Source organism: Protobothrops mucrosquamatus, unplaced genomic scaffold, assembly GCF_001527695.2.
Source record: "Protobothrops mucrosquamatus isolate PMUCROS unplaced genomic scaffold, P.Mucros_1.0 scaffold2478, whole genome shotgun sequence".
Lineage (NCBI taxonomy): Eukaryota > Metazoa > Chordata > Lepidosauria > Squamata > Viperidae > Protobothrops > Protobothrops mucrosquamatus.
The window spans coordinates 66,169-82,568 of NW_015388547.1; the positions used below are offsets into that span (position 1 = coordinate 66,169).

Here is a 16,400-nt window from a genome sequence, read left to right on the forward strand (position 1 = left end):
GGTGCCGTCAGCCAGACAGTGTCGGCTGGCGACCCCCAGGGGAGAGCCTTCTCTGTCGGAGCACCCACCCTCTGGAACGAGCTGCCCCCAGAGATCCGGGTGATCCCGGATCTCCCCTCCTTCCGCCGCGCCCTTAAGACCTGGTTATTTCAGCAGGCAGGACTGGCCTAGGGGTATTTTAAAGGGGTTTTAAATTAAAAAATTTTTAGTAGAAGCGGCCAAATTTGAATAGTTATTTTTAATCTTTTTTAAATTTTGTATTGTACTGTACCATTGTTTTAAACTGGCTGTAAGCCGCCCTGAGTCCTCCGGGAGAAGGGCGGGGTATAAATTTAATAAAATCAAAATCAAATTTAATAAAATCAAAATCAAATAGCGGCAAATTAGAAATTTCTATCGAAAAACCATGTAAATTAAACAAGTGCTCCATTACTAAACTAACAACCCAACCTCCCTCCAAAAGAGCTGGGTAAGAACATTATTCAGATGAACACAAATGCACTGCAGCAACACAATACACCAAAATAAGGCAATAGGCTACTTATGCAACATTTTCCAATAAAATGGATATTCACGCAACTTTATCCAAAAGTGCCTGACCACTTAACCCAGTACAGCATAATTAACATATGCCATGAAAAAGGGTAACACTACCATACATCAAAAATATTTCAGAAACCAAGAAAATATTACAACCACACAGCATTACCATAGCACACAAACAAAAGCCTTCAAAGTAATCTTAAGAAGAAGAAAAAATAGAAGTTATCTACAACTTATAGTATAAGAACTATAACAGCCACTATGTGACTTAGACAAGTAGATTAGCAGAGCACATTTATGAACAACTAACAATACGACTTTTTTTTTCCTGTGTCAGAAGCACCAAAATGCTTCTGTGGTGAAAGGATTTGCCAGTGGTATCAGTGTTGCCTGGGAGGCGCCCAGTTGGAGGCTCCTTTTGTGTCCCTCTGAAGTTGTGCCCACTGAAGTGGTACCTATTAATCTACTCACAGTTGCCTGCTTTCTAACTGCTGGGTCAGCTGGAACGTGCGATGGGAGCTCACCCTGCCTCCCCCCCCCAGCAATGTCTCGAACACAAGAGGCAGCCCAGTGTTCTAACTTCATGAGCCACCACGCTCCTTAGAAAACATGATGAAAACTCTTTAATCTCATAACACGTGGACAGACTCAACAATAGTTTCAACTGGGAAACTGTGAGCATTCTGAATCAAGCAAAACCCCAAAACAGTAAGGAATTCCTGGAAGTTTGGCATTCAGACAAATCAGCCATCAAGAGATACATAAAAATAAACAATATTTACCCACAATTCAAAATAAAACAATAAAAAAGCTAAAAATGAAACAAAAAAAATACAACTTCTCCAGCCAACACCCAAATAAGCAGGGATTAACACATACAAACAATCAAGCAGAAAACAATACCTTAATCAAGAAACTACCAAGGGGAAAACCACATTCCTACCAACACTGGCAGGCCAAGCTACTGTATACAAAGTTGGATAATGAAACATCTGCCAACAACCAAACTCAGACCACCAAGCACTCCACAGTCTCTCTGAAGTCTTCAATACCTCCTGAGAGTGTGTACACAGGGACTTCTCTCCTAGAGTTTCATTCAAACATATTTCTTGATTTCTCCTTCTATTTAACTTCTCCCACTCTAGTGCTTTGCTCAGATTTCTAGAACCAGAGGCCACTGTCATCTTACGTCTCTTGTTAAACATCCACTAAGTCGTTTAGTGATTATATGGTACAGTACTGCTCAAATACACTGCAAGTCAAATCCTCCTGCCTAGAATACTTAACAGCTTTTTCTTCTTAGCATGCATTCAGAATCATGGTAATTACTGTTACCAGGCCTCTGTGAATCACAGGCAGCTGTATTTCACACTGGATGATGTAAATATTTATAGCCTATTGGCCCTAATTCTAGTATTATACTCACAAAAAAAGTGAGTGCTGGAGCTGGAATTATTTCCAACTTCCTGCTAGCTTCCTCATGGAATTTCCTTGTGGGAAGCTGTCAGGGAGCATTAGAAAACAACTTTTTTCCTTCCCCCCTTCCTGTCACTCTATTCCTTCCTTCCTTCCTTCCCTTCCCTTCCCTTCCTGTTTCTTGTGGGAAGCTTGCAAGGAGAAAGTCAATGGGGAAACCAGCAGGAAGTTGCCCAGTCCAAGGCCAAAAGGCAGGTAAGTGGAAGAGGGAGCAAGAGGGCATAGGCCAGGAACCATATATGGGGATGCATTAGAGATGCTGCATGGGTTGGGAAGGGTGTGTGAGTGACCTCTAGAGATGCTGTGCCGGTCAAGCAGAGCATGCTGGTATGTCCAGACTGCTTTGTCAGTCAGGTCAGGAATGGTGGGAGAGGGAGGTGCATACAGGTCAAGAAGGCTGCATAGGGGGTCACAGGGATATGTAAAAGGTGCTGCATGGGTCATCAAGAACAATGTATGGGGGTCACAGGTGTGTGTGAGAGGTGCCACATTGATCAGGGATGGTGCCGAAGGGGGTACGGGTGGGAAGAGGTGCTGAAAACTGTACAAGAGAGGCTATGCAAGTCACAGAAGGCACACAGGGTAGTGTGGCTTGCTACATAGATCAAGGAATGTGCACAGGGGCTGGCAAGGGCCAGGGAGTGTCCATGGAGGTGCACGTGAGGGTTGGCACAGGGCAGGGAAGGCAAGCAGATAGCAGAGGTTGCGGGAATGCATGGGCCGGAAGGGTGCACAAGAGTTTCTTTTTCCCTGTTCCTCCCCTCTTCCCTTCCCTTTCCGGTAGGCAGGTAAGTGCTCAATCTCAAAAGTGTTTGTTATTTTCAAGAGTTTTATATTTTAATCATCTTTACAATACATTACTCCTCCACTCTGAGCAATTCCAAAGATCAGCACTGTATCTTTCCTTTTCCTTATCTTTATTTCATTATGTTTGAACAAAAGGCACAATGAAGGCAACAGGAGGGCTGTCAATATTCTTTGCACTATTTTGCACATTTGGTATATGACAGCATTTACCATGTGAATGGCTTCATTATATTGTACACCTGCGTGAATCAGAACCGGCTGGTTCTAATGTTGATCTATTAAGTAAAAAGGTTTTCCAATTTGAAATATCCTATATATCATTTTAATGTACTCTAACATAATTTTAAAGATGCTGATATTGTTTTTATTATATTAATTTTACTGCCTGGTTTTTTATTTTGTTTATTGCTGTAAGCCACCCTGAATACTTACATAAGCAGAAAATAGTAATAATTCTAACACAAGGTGATCCTTTCAGCTATTATGGATTAAATGTTTTGTCTATTTTCTTATGAAAAATGTTTTCTCTCTCATTCTTTGGTAATGACTTTATGGCCCCTTTAACTTTATTTTTAAAACTTTGATTGAGTTTGACTACATTTCAGTTATGAATCCTGCCTTATTTTCCTATAAATTTGATCTTTCTAAAATAGTACAGTATCCCTGCCAACATCCTGTTTCAGTAACAAATTTGCAACAAGCCATTATAATATGTTTGCAATTATAATTTAAGTTTGTTTCAGAGATTTATAATATAATTGTTCCATTTGTATTCCATTCAGTCTTACTTCAAACTAGAAACATTACACAAATTATTCCATTTAGATCAGGGATGTCAAACTGCCGGCCCGCAGGCCGGTTTCATCATACCGGAGCCGCGCCCACCCCATTGCCGGCAATGGCAAAAAAGCTCCGATACGTTGCGCGACGTCACGAGCTTGACATGTCTGATTTAGCTGATGCAAATATAAATTTTGAATTAAACAAATTTCCCTGTGTGAAAATGAATTCTAGAGAAATTACAAAAGTACAACATTCAGAATGTGAAGTATTTATTTCTTTGAGAAATCAGCCTCATCAACAAAGTTAATAATCAAATTTAGCTGCTGCAGTACAAAAGAAGACATGGAACCATGTACAGAATGTTCAATAGTTGTCCATGTATTGTTGAGCTACTAAATTGTCAGGAGCAAACAACCAGACCCACATGTGAGTTCAAACAAGCTACTTTATTGTTCTCTGCCTATAATACAGGAATTTCCCCAGATAACAGTTGTCGCCTGGGAAAGACTAGAAAATGTTCAAAGGCATTCGGATGATCAGACCTTGCCCTCATTTGCTTACATAGTTGAGTCCATGCTAATTTCTGCTTGATCCTCCTCCTGACTGGGACAGTTGTTCTCCAACATGTGTGCTGCAGCTGCCAAAAAAGCCAACACAGTTCTAGGCTGCATTAACAGAGGGATAGAATCAAGATCATGTGAAGTGTTAATACCACTTTACAATACCACTTTAAGATCACACTTGGCATACTGCATCCACTTTTGGTCATCACAATGTAAAAAAGATGTTGAAACTCTAGAAAGAAGAGCAACAAAGATGATGAGGGGACTGGAGGCTAAAACATATAAAGAACGGAATTGGGTATGTCTAGTTTAATGAAGAGAAGAACTAGGGGTGACATGATAGTAGTGTTCCAATATCTCAGGGGTTGCCACAAAGAAGAGGGAGTCAAGCTATTCTCCAAAGCACCTGAGGGCAGGGCAAGAAGCAACAGATGGAAACTAATCGAGAAGAAAAACAACCTAGAACTAAGAAGAAATTTCCCGAGTTAGAACAATTAATCAGTGGAACAACTTGCCTCCAGAAGTTGTGAATGCTCCAACACTGGAAGTTTTTAAGAAGAGACTGGACAGCCATTTGTCTGAAATGGTATAGGTTTCCTGCCTAAGCAGGGGGTTGGACTAGAAAACCTCCAAGGTCCCTTCCAACTCTGTTATTCTATTCTACTCTAACATGAAAGGCTATAAGAAAAGTGCTAAAGAAGTGACAAAATGCTATTTTAAGCAATATAAAGGATTTGTATTCCCTAATAATATGAATTGCATTCCCAAGTTCTTTTCCCAAAAATACATGAAGGTGAGAAAAACAGTCAAACTGTTATCTCAAAGATGCTTTTTCATGAGGCAACTGGACTTCCTTGTTTTTCTTTGAAGATGTTTCGCTTCTCATTCAAGAAGTTTCTTCAGCTTTGACTGGATGGTCTGACAAGCGGTCCATTTCCCAAGCTTCAATCATTTCCCTGGCTATTTTTGTACCTGCACGGCCAACAATCTTAGTAGCTGAGAAATTGAATGTATGTCCTTGTTCATTGCAATGTGAGGTTACCAAAGAGTTTGGGTCTCCTTGTCTGACCGCTTGCTGGTGGTCTGGTGGTTAGCTTCCTCCCCATCTGTCCTACATAGTCATAGGGCAATCCATGAAGGGATCTGATAGGTATGTAGATAACATCTATGTTATCCATAAGAGTAAACAATGAGTTGATGGCACATAATCACCATTAATTTCATTAAGTGATATTATCATCATGAAACTGGGCAAAGCCCTCTGTGGCCATCAGAAGACTAAATAACAGGAACTAATAATATGTGAATACTGGCCAAACTAATTGATCTTCATAACATCTTACAACATTATAAACTTGTAGTTATTTTATCATGACAAAATTATTAGCATTGTTTGTAAACAGGAATAATTATCTGATGAAACTATCAAATTTTCTTCATATTTCAGAGGCATAAAGTTGCCAGCAAAGAAATTTTATGAAGGCATGGTTATACTTAGTAGCTATTAGCATAGAACTGTCCAAAGAGAAAGCAATATAATACAGCAATTCAAATTATCTTTTATTTAAGATAAAAAAAATGGGAGAATAAAGACATATGACTCCAACATGAAATTAAAATAATTTATTTAAAAACTGGCTGAAATTTTTCGATCACAAGTTTTTAATGTTCCTGCCTGAATTTCTAAAGACTTGGAATCCCTGTAATGTCACCTTTTGGATGGCTGGACAGACACACTATACAAACCAAAATTAAGGACAATGAGTTGTCCTATAGCAGCTCACAAATTAAGAACAATGTTGCTGAGATAAAATATTAAAAATGAATTACGATTCAGCTAAACTGTCAGCTTGTTTTGATCCATGAATAAGTTATCAACATTTGTTAGACATCAAAATTAACAATATATCAAAATGACTGGCAGCAGTTTATATTCTAAGAGCTATGTTTAAGATTCCCTCTGCATTCTTATGAGTGATGTGAAAGAGTTTTTGTTCCCAAATTTGAATTTTAAGCTTCTATGACAACTCTTTTTTTTTAAATGAAAGACATCAAAATGAAGAACAGAGGCTTTTTATAAGGAGGTAAATGTTTCTTTGTTCCTACTCAAAAAATCATAATGAAATTTCTATTTTTAAAAAGTTCTTTAGATATAAGATGCCACATGTCCATAAAAATTGATCTGTACATGAATAAGTATATAGTATTAATATACTGTACAATTTTGGATTTTCGCTGTTTTTATTAACATCTTTCTAAATTAGTAAGAAAAAGAGTTTGATTCTTCAAATGAAATAACTTTTTCAAATTTTAAAAAAATTGAAGTAAGGATCCAGAACATCTACAGGTTGTGTACACCTCTTAGTTGATGAGATGTTCACACTATTTTGATTTACAAGGCGGTTTTTAGATTAGGAGTCTACCTTTCTAGAATAACATTAGCATGCAAGAAGTAAAACTGGGATTTGATTGTGCTTGAGACATACTGCCCTATATGTGCCCAAACTGTCTAGTACAGCCTTTACCATTAGCAGGGTAGCATTTGGTATGGATACAATGAACTCTGGTAACTTAGTCAACACTTTCTTTGTCTTACTAACAAGCATTATGTAAAAAAAAATATTGATCAAAGCTATGATGGTGACAACAATGGTATAGCAAACTGTGACCAGGAATCTAAGAAGAGCAAATATAATGACATAACGTGTTGTATAGCAGTGGAATTAAGAAAAGGGGAGGGATATAACAGAACTCAATGAATTATGTCCATTAACCATAAATAATAAAATAATTAATTGGTGTCACCAAGATTGTTTCGGGTATACTTATGACTACAATTGAGCCCAACATTTTTGTTGCTAAGCGAGAGAGTTAAGTGAGTTTAGCCCCATTTTATGACCTTTCTTGCCACAGTTGTTAAGTGAATCACTGCGGTTAAGTTGATAACACGGTTGTGAGGTGAATCTGGCTTCCCCACTGACTTTGCTTGTCCAAAAGTTGCAAAATGTGCTCATATGACCCTGGGACACTGTAACTGTCATAAATATGAGTCAGTTGCCAAGCAGCCGAATTTTGATCACGTGATCTTGGGGATGCTACAACGGTTGTCAATGTGAAAAATGATCATAAGTCACTATTTTCAGTACTGTTGTAACTTGAATGATCACTATATGAACTGTTGTAAGTAGAGTCCTAACAATTGTATATCATTGAAAGTTGGGTTGCTTAGAATTTTTTTTAAAAAATTAACATCACCATCGGAATATCTGCAAGAAATAAAAGAATTGGAAGGGCCACAAATTAGATCAAGTAATAGAAAATGAAGAAGCTAAAGCGCTCTGGGATTTTAGAATTCGAACAGAAAAGCACCTGTCGCATGACATCCTAGATTTAACAAGTGTTGATAAGAAAAACAAAAAAGCTGGATAGTGGATATTGCAGTACATGGAAATAGCAAAACAGAAGAGAAGGAACTGGAAAAAAATAACAAAACACAAAAACCAGAAGATAGAAGTACAGCAACTGTGATAAGAGAAAGCAAAATTAACAGCAATAATAATAGGGATAAAAATGCCAATCCAATCTAAAAAATTTGGCTAACTGTGCAATAATAAACACAAATGGTGACAATAGAAATACCAAAGTTGAGTTTGTGCAATGTTCTGAATGAATATTATTCAAGGAAATGTTTTTTTCCCCGATTTATTGACAAGAACAGATAGGTAAGAACAAGAAAAAGTGAAGAGAAAAAATGTCTGGGCCAGAGATTCCTCACCCCCACCCCAAACCTGATAATGACAGATGAATGTTTAGAAAAAGGTCAATATCAAATACATGGTTTAAGCATAAATCTATTCAGATATAAACATGACAAAGAAATAAATTTAAACTTAAAAGCAAGGTTGGTTTGATTGTTCATGATGAAGCACTGAGAAAAATGGTGAAGATATGGAGGATGAAAGATTGTGATTGTGAGGTAGATCATTGCTTGATAGCGATAAGAGTGGATCTTGGGAGAAAAATGGGAACGAATGAAAAGAAGTGAATTATATTACCCTGAAGGAATCATTTGTAGCAAATATTGGAGTAACTGTATTGTGCCATAAGAACTAAAGAAATGAAATTTCAAGTAATGTAGACCAAAGTAGTTGGGTTTGACAGGAAGAAATGCAGTGCCAAATTGCAAATAATACAATGGGGGGAAAAAACACAAGAGCAAGTAAAACAAATTTGAGTGCCTTCACCTTTGATATCTTGCTTTGCCTGGAACAATCTTTGTCCCTGGTCCCCAGATATGATGGGCCCCAAATCTGCATGCCTTTAGAAAAATTGTTAAAAACTGTTAAAATCTTTCCCCCCCAAGCATTTGTATCCCCATTTCATTGTCTAATTATCCTGTTTGGTTGCCATTTTATGTCATATATTTTTAACATTGTACGGTATTTTTCTTTGTTATTATCTGCTTCTAATGTACACCACCAAAAGTCACACTGAGTTGTGAGGCCCTATAAATCCATTTACTAGATAAATATTTACTAAAGATGGATGAAGAAATGTTAAGAAAAACAAATCCTGGTAGAAATATAGTCAACGTATGTGGTCTGTTGCAAGGACAGTTTATCAAACAAAGTGGAAATGGTTATGCTATGAGAACTTGTTTCTGTTCTTTTTGTTATATGCAAGTCAGAGTTGGTTATATCAGGATGCTATGAAATGGGATTTATTTATTCTTCATACTTCTAGACCAGGGGTATTAAACTGCCGGCCCGCGGGCCGGTTTCATCATACTGGACCGCGCCCACCCCATTGCCGGCAATGGCAAAATAGTCCCGATACGTCTGTTCTAGACTATATCACTTAAGTGGCTCCAGGTGGTTTAGAATAGAAAGTGTGTACAGTAAAAGAAGAATAAATGTTTGATTAGTTAATATGGATTGGACACAAAAGTAAATGATCTGTACAACAGTTCTATATAGTTCTATATTGAGAGAGTTAAGGTTAGGGCTAAAAAAGAAAAGTTAGTGTATGAATCGGTGTACTGATATGGTAGAAGCAAGTATTATTTCCAAGAAGAAAATGATAGAGAAATATAGTGAACAGTGTTGGTATAAATTAGATCTAGCTATGTTCCTTCTCTCCCCACCCCCACCCCACCTTATCTCAGTCCTTTAATTTCTTTGGCTTAGCATTCCTTAGTCTACGCCAGTGATGGCGAACCTTTTAGAGACTAAGTGCCCAAACTGCAACCCAAAACCCACTTATGTATCATCGGATGCCGGGTGTGCGTGGCTGCGGTGGTAACGGCAGACTGGATGGGACTAAAAAGTTCAATCAATCAATTCCAACTTTGCGAGATCTTTTTTTTTCCACAAGAAGTTGAAATTGATTGATTGATTAAACCTTTTTTTTTTGCCTACGGCGGCGGAGACCTAAAGCTAAAAGGTTTTATAAAACCCAGCTGAAGGCCTAGGATTGGGGCGACGGCGTGTGTGCCCACAGAGAGGGCTCTGCGTGCCACCTGTGGCATGTGTACCATAGGTTCGCCACCACGGGTCTACGCTCTCCCTAATGTTGTTTACTCAACATTCCTTACTTTCATATATATGAAAGATAGGGATAAATGACAGGAAGAAAAGCTGTAGTAAGATAAGAGTTACAGAAAATTGTGATTTACTGGAATACTATTATTCAACAATTCCCCCCCCCCACAGAGTATCGATAGAGTAAGATCTGTCACCGAGATCATATTCTATGCATGCCCTCCTTTATTATATTTAATTGTTGGATTACATCTACTTCATGCTGTAATTCTGGCTATGTTTAGTTACCATCCTAATGCAGCCTGGCAGCTTAACTATTCTAACTTTACAGACTAAAACTCAAGAGTTTCCTGAACCACTAGTTGGGCGGCAAATACATTTGACAAATAAAGAAATAAAAATATTATTTGTCATAAATAACATGGGATAGTTTAATCATATATAACAGACTTTTTCTTTCTTCCAATTTTTTCATGTTATTAAAAAAATGAAAACAAAAAATGGAACTGTAGCCACTATTATTCAATGTAGTGTTTGAACAATACTACAAGAACAATTACTTTAAAAAGAAAAAATGTGTGAACCAATAACTATAGTATATTGATAGTATTCTCCACATAAGTTTACCAGCATAACCTCTGAAGAAACTACTGCCTCTCCTTTGCACAATGCAGGGTATTATAAATATGCTGCTGATATAAATCTTTCTAAAACCACACTGCCTTCTTCTGGACACAAATAGTACACAAATTTTTAAAGAACAAATTGAAAATTGCAGAAACATATCACCAGTTACCAGGAGACAAGCTCATTGTGAAAAAAATTAACTTTACTACAAAAAATAAATTAATCTAACATTTATAAATTGTATCCAGTGTATCAGATTGTACAATAATTTGGTAATACAATTCACAGATTACAGTATACAGTTTTGGATTCTTTATTTCTTTTCTACCACTTTGGATATCGAGGGATACAATTCTGGAATACTTAAGCAATATAATAAAATCATAGCAAGTACAATGAACTTATATAATTGGGGAATGGTAGGAGGGAGAAATAAAAAGTGGTTAATCAGTGATCAACGAATGAATTGACTAATATCATAGCTTTGTAAAACTATTATATTTATATACAATTATATTTATATACAATATTCCCTTTAATCTGTCTTTATAAACATCTGCTTATTCCAATAATTTTAATCATTCCAATACATTGTGCACCAATGTTTATGAGTCTCTTAGCAGGTAGAGAAAAAGCCAGTTCATGCAAGTTGTTACCTATAACTTGTTTCATATCGGTACTATCATTTGTGTAACTCCATTTTTCCCCTCTTTTGGCACATCATTTAATACTCTCAAACCTAGGTTCAAATGTCAGGTTCAAATTTAGTCATGCTGAGCTAAATACTGTACGGAAATATTTGTTCAAACTACATTCTGAAGCAAACACTCCTAGTTTATTTTTCACAAACTGACTGGATCAGAATAGAAATATGCTTTACAATAATGGTTCTCAAAGTCTGGTCTGAGGACCACTGGGACTCCCTAATCCCTCTCGGGGGATCCATAAAGTCTAATAATTTTAAATTTCTTACCTCTAATTTCTAATACAGTACATATTGATAAGTATAACCCATATAAACCAAAACTCTTTGCTAATTTTAAGGATATAAAAGCGTCCTAAGACCAAAGTGTTGATAACCACTGTTTTAGCTATCTATTAGGATGCATCTTTTTTCCTTTTATGTTGTTTGCAGCACAAATTTCTATATGTAGAGTGAAAACTGCTTTGCAAATATGTCTAGTTGGGAAACATGTATGAAAATAAACATCAATATTAATGTCTTTCTTTAAACTGCAGGCTGATTTTGCAATTAGATAATAGTTTCGTGATTTGTAATCATTGCCTATAATCTGCAGTCCTAGGACTGCCCTTGAGTTGTCCTTAAGGGACTTTATCAAATACATGGCAAAAGAATCATATCAACTGTATCTAAGTAATGTTCTTTAAAAATAAATCAATTTAATTTGCATTCTGCCCCTATTTGTTCTTAATAGAAGTGCAGCGCAGTGACAATTTTGTCAGAGAATGTGTTTGAATACACATATTATGCAAAGCTGGTTTGGTTTGGTTTGAGGTTGATATGGTTGTATTTTAAGAACAAAACCATTATGAACCACAGTATACAACTTGATGTACTGTCTCAACTCAACCTTTGGCTATTATGGTTATTCATTAGAAGATGTTTATTTCTGGTAATGAAACTAGAAGGCATCAAATGGAAAAGTGATTAACTCTGGCCCAGTCAGAAAAATTCACTACATACGGTAACAACTTAATATGATGTAATCATTGATAATTTACTATTATCAAAGAATACTATACTGCCAAAATTAAGAATATAAAGGATTTTATACTTTCCTTTCCTTTCCATTAATAAATCTTAAGTCAAGATACATATTCCTACTATTTCAAACATCAAATATTTACCATTAAGAAGACCAAAGTGATAGCACATTTTTAGCCAGACTTAAGTTTCAAAGCAATCTATTTTATAGCAAAAATATTGTGGAAGATGATTAATAACCTGATATCACATTATAATACAGGTAGTCCTCAATTTACAACAGTTCATTTAGTGACCGTTCAAAGTTACAAAGGTACTGAAAAAAGTGACGACTGTTTTTCACACTTACGACCGTTGCAGCATCCTCACGGTCATGTGATCAAAATTCAGATGCTTGTCAATTGACTCCCATTTATGACAGCTGCAGTGTCCCAGGGTTCATACAATCACCTTTAGTGATCTGAGAAACAAAGTCAATGGGGAAGCCAGATTCATTTAACAATCATGTTACTAACTTAATAACTGCAATGATTCACTTAACAACTGTGGCAAGAAAGATAGTAAAATGGGGCAAATTTCACTTAACAAATGTTTTGCTTAGCAACAGCAATTTTGGGCTCAATTGTGGTCATAGGGCGAGGACTACCTGTACTCTTTTAACTTAATAAACACTTAGCAATTTAGCATAAACAGCAGAACACATGTCAGGCGATTCTTAACTTAGCCCAGTGCGCCAGTCTATTTTATTATGCTGTTAATCTGGCTCCTTAATTTTTATTTTGCTTATAGTTAAATTCTATAGATTATTTTATTTCAGACATCACTGTGACTTTTTCTAATGTACTGAGCAACAGATTCCAAATATTTCTCATTCTTTATTCATAAACTCACATTCCTCTAAATTTAATACATTTGAATTTTGTGACCATGGCATATTCAACTCAGCAGTGATATTCTATTTGGAATTTGCCATGGTTAATTCCTTGGAGATGACTGACTCCTATCCTCTGCTTCAGGATTTGATAATAAACAGATGTTTAATGCCAAGTATCATGGGGGTGTATGAAAAGAGTTCAGTACAAATCCTTTTCTCTTCCCATTTTCTCCCTTACAGTTTTTTCAGAAACGCTATAACTAAAGAAACAAATCTTCTGTCCTTCTTTAAAGCCTTGAAAACTTCATTCTTTCCCCTGCAATTTGGCCAGGATGTCGGATAAGCACTTCTATAATGAAAGATCTTGATTGAGATATGTGTGCATTAACTTTCATCAATTCTATTTTTATTCCTGTTATTCTATTATCCTATTGGACATTGTATTCCAAATATTTATTTTATTTTAAATTCCTTGAGCTTATGTTTCTACAAATTATAAATAGTCTACTAGAGTCACTCAGTGAATACAGTAGCCATATATATCTAAAAAAAATTCTTGCAACAGCATTAATAGCTTAATATAACAGTTTATATTATGGGCATAAGGAGTGGACATTCTGTTTTGCCGCATTCTTATTTTTCTTCTTTCTCCAAAAGCTAGGAAATATGAAGCTTCCATTCATCTGTAGTTCATACTTTGTGATAAACCATTATTTATTGGGTAAACCACAATTGGCTGAGTATGTTGTGTAAATCTAGCCAATTCTGGTTTATCTGCCAAACAAAAATAAATGACCCTATTACAGCAAAGTATATTGAAATTCAGCAACAATTATGAATCACTTTAGGTAGTTCAGAATATTATATGGTTAAAAGTAACAAAGATTGGAAATAAAAATTTTAAACTTTCTTTTCAATATGCAAAAGGCAAAAAGGGAGAAAGAACTATATATGCCTGAAATTCAGGTGCTCATCTTTACGATATAAATAAAAAATGACATTTCTGGCCATATTAATCTAAAAAATAATTGGGATTCAGAAATTGTGCCTATATGGGCACCTATTTTTATGATGGGAAGATAGGAACTGAATTCTCGTAAGGTTAAGGGATTAATACATAAAGTTTACTGACTTGTAAATTTTGATAAGACTTAAATATATCTAATGTATAAAGATACTTTATAAGATACACACATTTTTGCTTCATGCTGCTGACTGAACTGTGCAAATCACGTTTGTTCAAATTGCACGATCTCAGAAGTTTCGACTCTTAAGTTTCGACTCTCAGTGTTGGGAGAAAACTGGCCAAGGCACTGTCCAGACGCGCCTACATTTAAAGAACTAACTTTGTTTATGCCACTTTTAATCGGGCTGCGGCTCAGGTTAACTTATTTTAGTATATTATATTTAGTATATATTTAGTATATACAGCTATTCTAGATCACAAACCATAATTTACTGCCTAGCCAACTGTAGGATGCCAGCCAATGATGGTTTAGTTTATAAACTATGATTAAGGAAACCCCGGTTTGGATAAAACCAGCGACGAAGTGGAGCGTAAATACGACCGACCGTAGGCGACCATCTCGTCTCGCTCACCTGCCCAAGTTTTGTGCTGCGGGATCCGATAATACGTGTTTCCAAAGTGGTCGATGCCCACGTACTCGCTCCCTGGCCCGATAAAGCGCTGCTTTAGCAAGCGCCAAAACCGCCATACGCCGCTCATCCCAGGCGAAGGGCGTTGCGAGGCCGCAAACCGCAATCGCGCCCCCCCCCAAAATATCAGCACACGAGTGGAACAAACACGCAGGAATAAATCCTCGCCCGCCCCTTTCCGTCAGAAGCCACGCCTACACCTCCCTCAGGCCCAGAACGTCCATCTTGTTTATTAGAGATACTAAAGTTGAAGAGAAAACACATCCTACGTTGATTTTTTTTAAAAAAAAGTTATTTTACTAACGGCTGAATGGCTATCTGTTAATAACATTCATGTGAAAAATTATCTTTTGGACAGCATTTTGGGAGAATGGAAATATTTCAAATGTACACTTGAAGTCAAAGGAGAAGCTGCTTTTTCGTATCTTTTCGTATACGTTTCTCTATATCAGGGGTAGTCAACCTTGGCTCTTTTATGACTCGTGGACTTCAACTCCCAGAATTCCTGAGCCAGCTAAGCTGGCTCAGGAATTCTGGGAGTTGAAGTCCACGAGTCATAAAAGAGCCAAGGTTGACTACCCCTGCTCTATATGCTTCTGAACCTGACGCGTTCGACGCTGAGGCATTCTGAGCCGGTCCTTTTCTGACCGATGACGTTTCAATACCAAGGTTTCTTGTTGGCTAAGAGAGCGACGCTTTGAGCCAATGGGCGCGAGATGATTTCGCGGCGTGGTGGCGTCGCAGTCGCTGGTTCTTCCTTTCGGCTATGCTGGGTTTTCTTTCCGCTCGTCAGGCAGGAATAGATGACCCGCTGAGGCTCCGCCGGGCGGAGGCTACGAGGAGGTAAAGCTTGCCGGACTGCGTTAGTCTCCTCAGGCCACACGTGATCACGGAGGGTTCTGCACAGCCTCAGCGTCACAATAAACGCCTCAGACCCGGGTTCGTGGGGTGGCTCTTTGGATAGATCAGTGTTTCTCAACTTTGACAATTTTAAGGCATGTGGACTTCAACTCCCAGAATTCCACAGCCAGCAATGCTGGCTGTGGAATTCTGGGAGTTGAAGTCCACATGCCTTAAAATTGTCAAGGTTGAGAAACGCTGGGATAGATGATCATGGCCTTTAAGTCAGTGTTGATTCCTGGCGACTACCTGGGCAGGTCCCTGCAGTTTTCTTGGGAAGATTTCCTGGCTGAGAGAGGGACTGGTCCAAGGCCACCCAGCTAGCTTTGTGCTTAAGGTGGGATTAGAACTCATAATATTCCAATTTCTAGCTGATGCCTTCACCACCACTCCAACTAACTCTTTGATAACAATAATACTATCTAATAAGTCTGAAAGGCGTCATGTGGGAGAGAATTGCAGAAAAGCAAATGGCATGGACTAGCCCTCTTTGCAAGTATACAAATTAGCAAGCAAGACTGAACATGTACTAGAACAGTGGTTCTCAACCTTTTTAATGCCGCGACCCCAACCGGTCGTAAGTCGAGGACTAAACCGGTCGTAAGCCGAGGACTACCCAACCGGTCGTAAGTCGAGGACTAAACCGGTCGTAAGTCGAGGACTACCCAACCGGTCGTAAGTCAAGGACTTTCCCTGCCCGGGAGCACCGCGCATGCGTGGTTCCGCCCCCTGCGCCGGCCGAGGCGTAGCTGGCAAGCGGCAGAGACGGAGCAGGCCGACCACCAGCTGGCCCAGCCCAAGGGAGGTAAGGCACCCGCCGGAAAAGGGGAAAAAATGGCGGACAAAAAAAATGGCAGACAGCCTTGCTTGGCGACCCCCGTGAAATGGTCGATCGACCCCAAATG

At 37.9% G+C, this 16,400-nt stretch overlaps 2 protein-coding genes across 2 annotated transcripts in view; one reads left to right on the plus strand and one right to left on the minus strand.

Annotated features, from left to right (window-relative positions):
- The window catches only part of NDUFAF2 (NADH:ubiquinone oxidoreductase complex assembly factor 2), a 47,401-nt gene extending 32,612 nt beyond the window's left edge, over positions 1-14,789 (minus strand). The window contains exon 1 of the mRNA XM_015825089.1: positions 14,539-14,789. Within this exon, the coding sequence (XP_015680575.1) occupies positions 14,539-14,665 (127 nt within the window). The 5' untranslated portion in view covers positions 14,666-14,789. The remainder of the gene's footprint in view (positions 1-14,538) is intronic.
- A 536-nt stretch (positions 14,790-15,325) lies between these two features.
- The window catches only part of ERCC8 (ERCC excision repair 8, CSA ubiquitin ligase complex subunit), a 28,481-nt gene continuing 27,406 nt past the window's right edge, over positions 15,326-16,400 (plus strand). Inside the window, exon 1 of the mRNA XM_015825092.1 lies at positions 15,326-15,438. Within this exon, the coding sequence (XP_015680578.1) occupies positions 15,362-15,438 (77 nt within the window). The 5' untranslated portion in view covers positions 15,326-15,361. The remainder of the gene's footprint in view (positions 15,439-16,400) is intronic.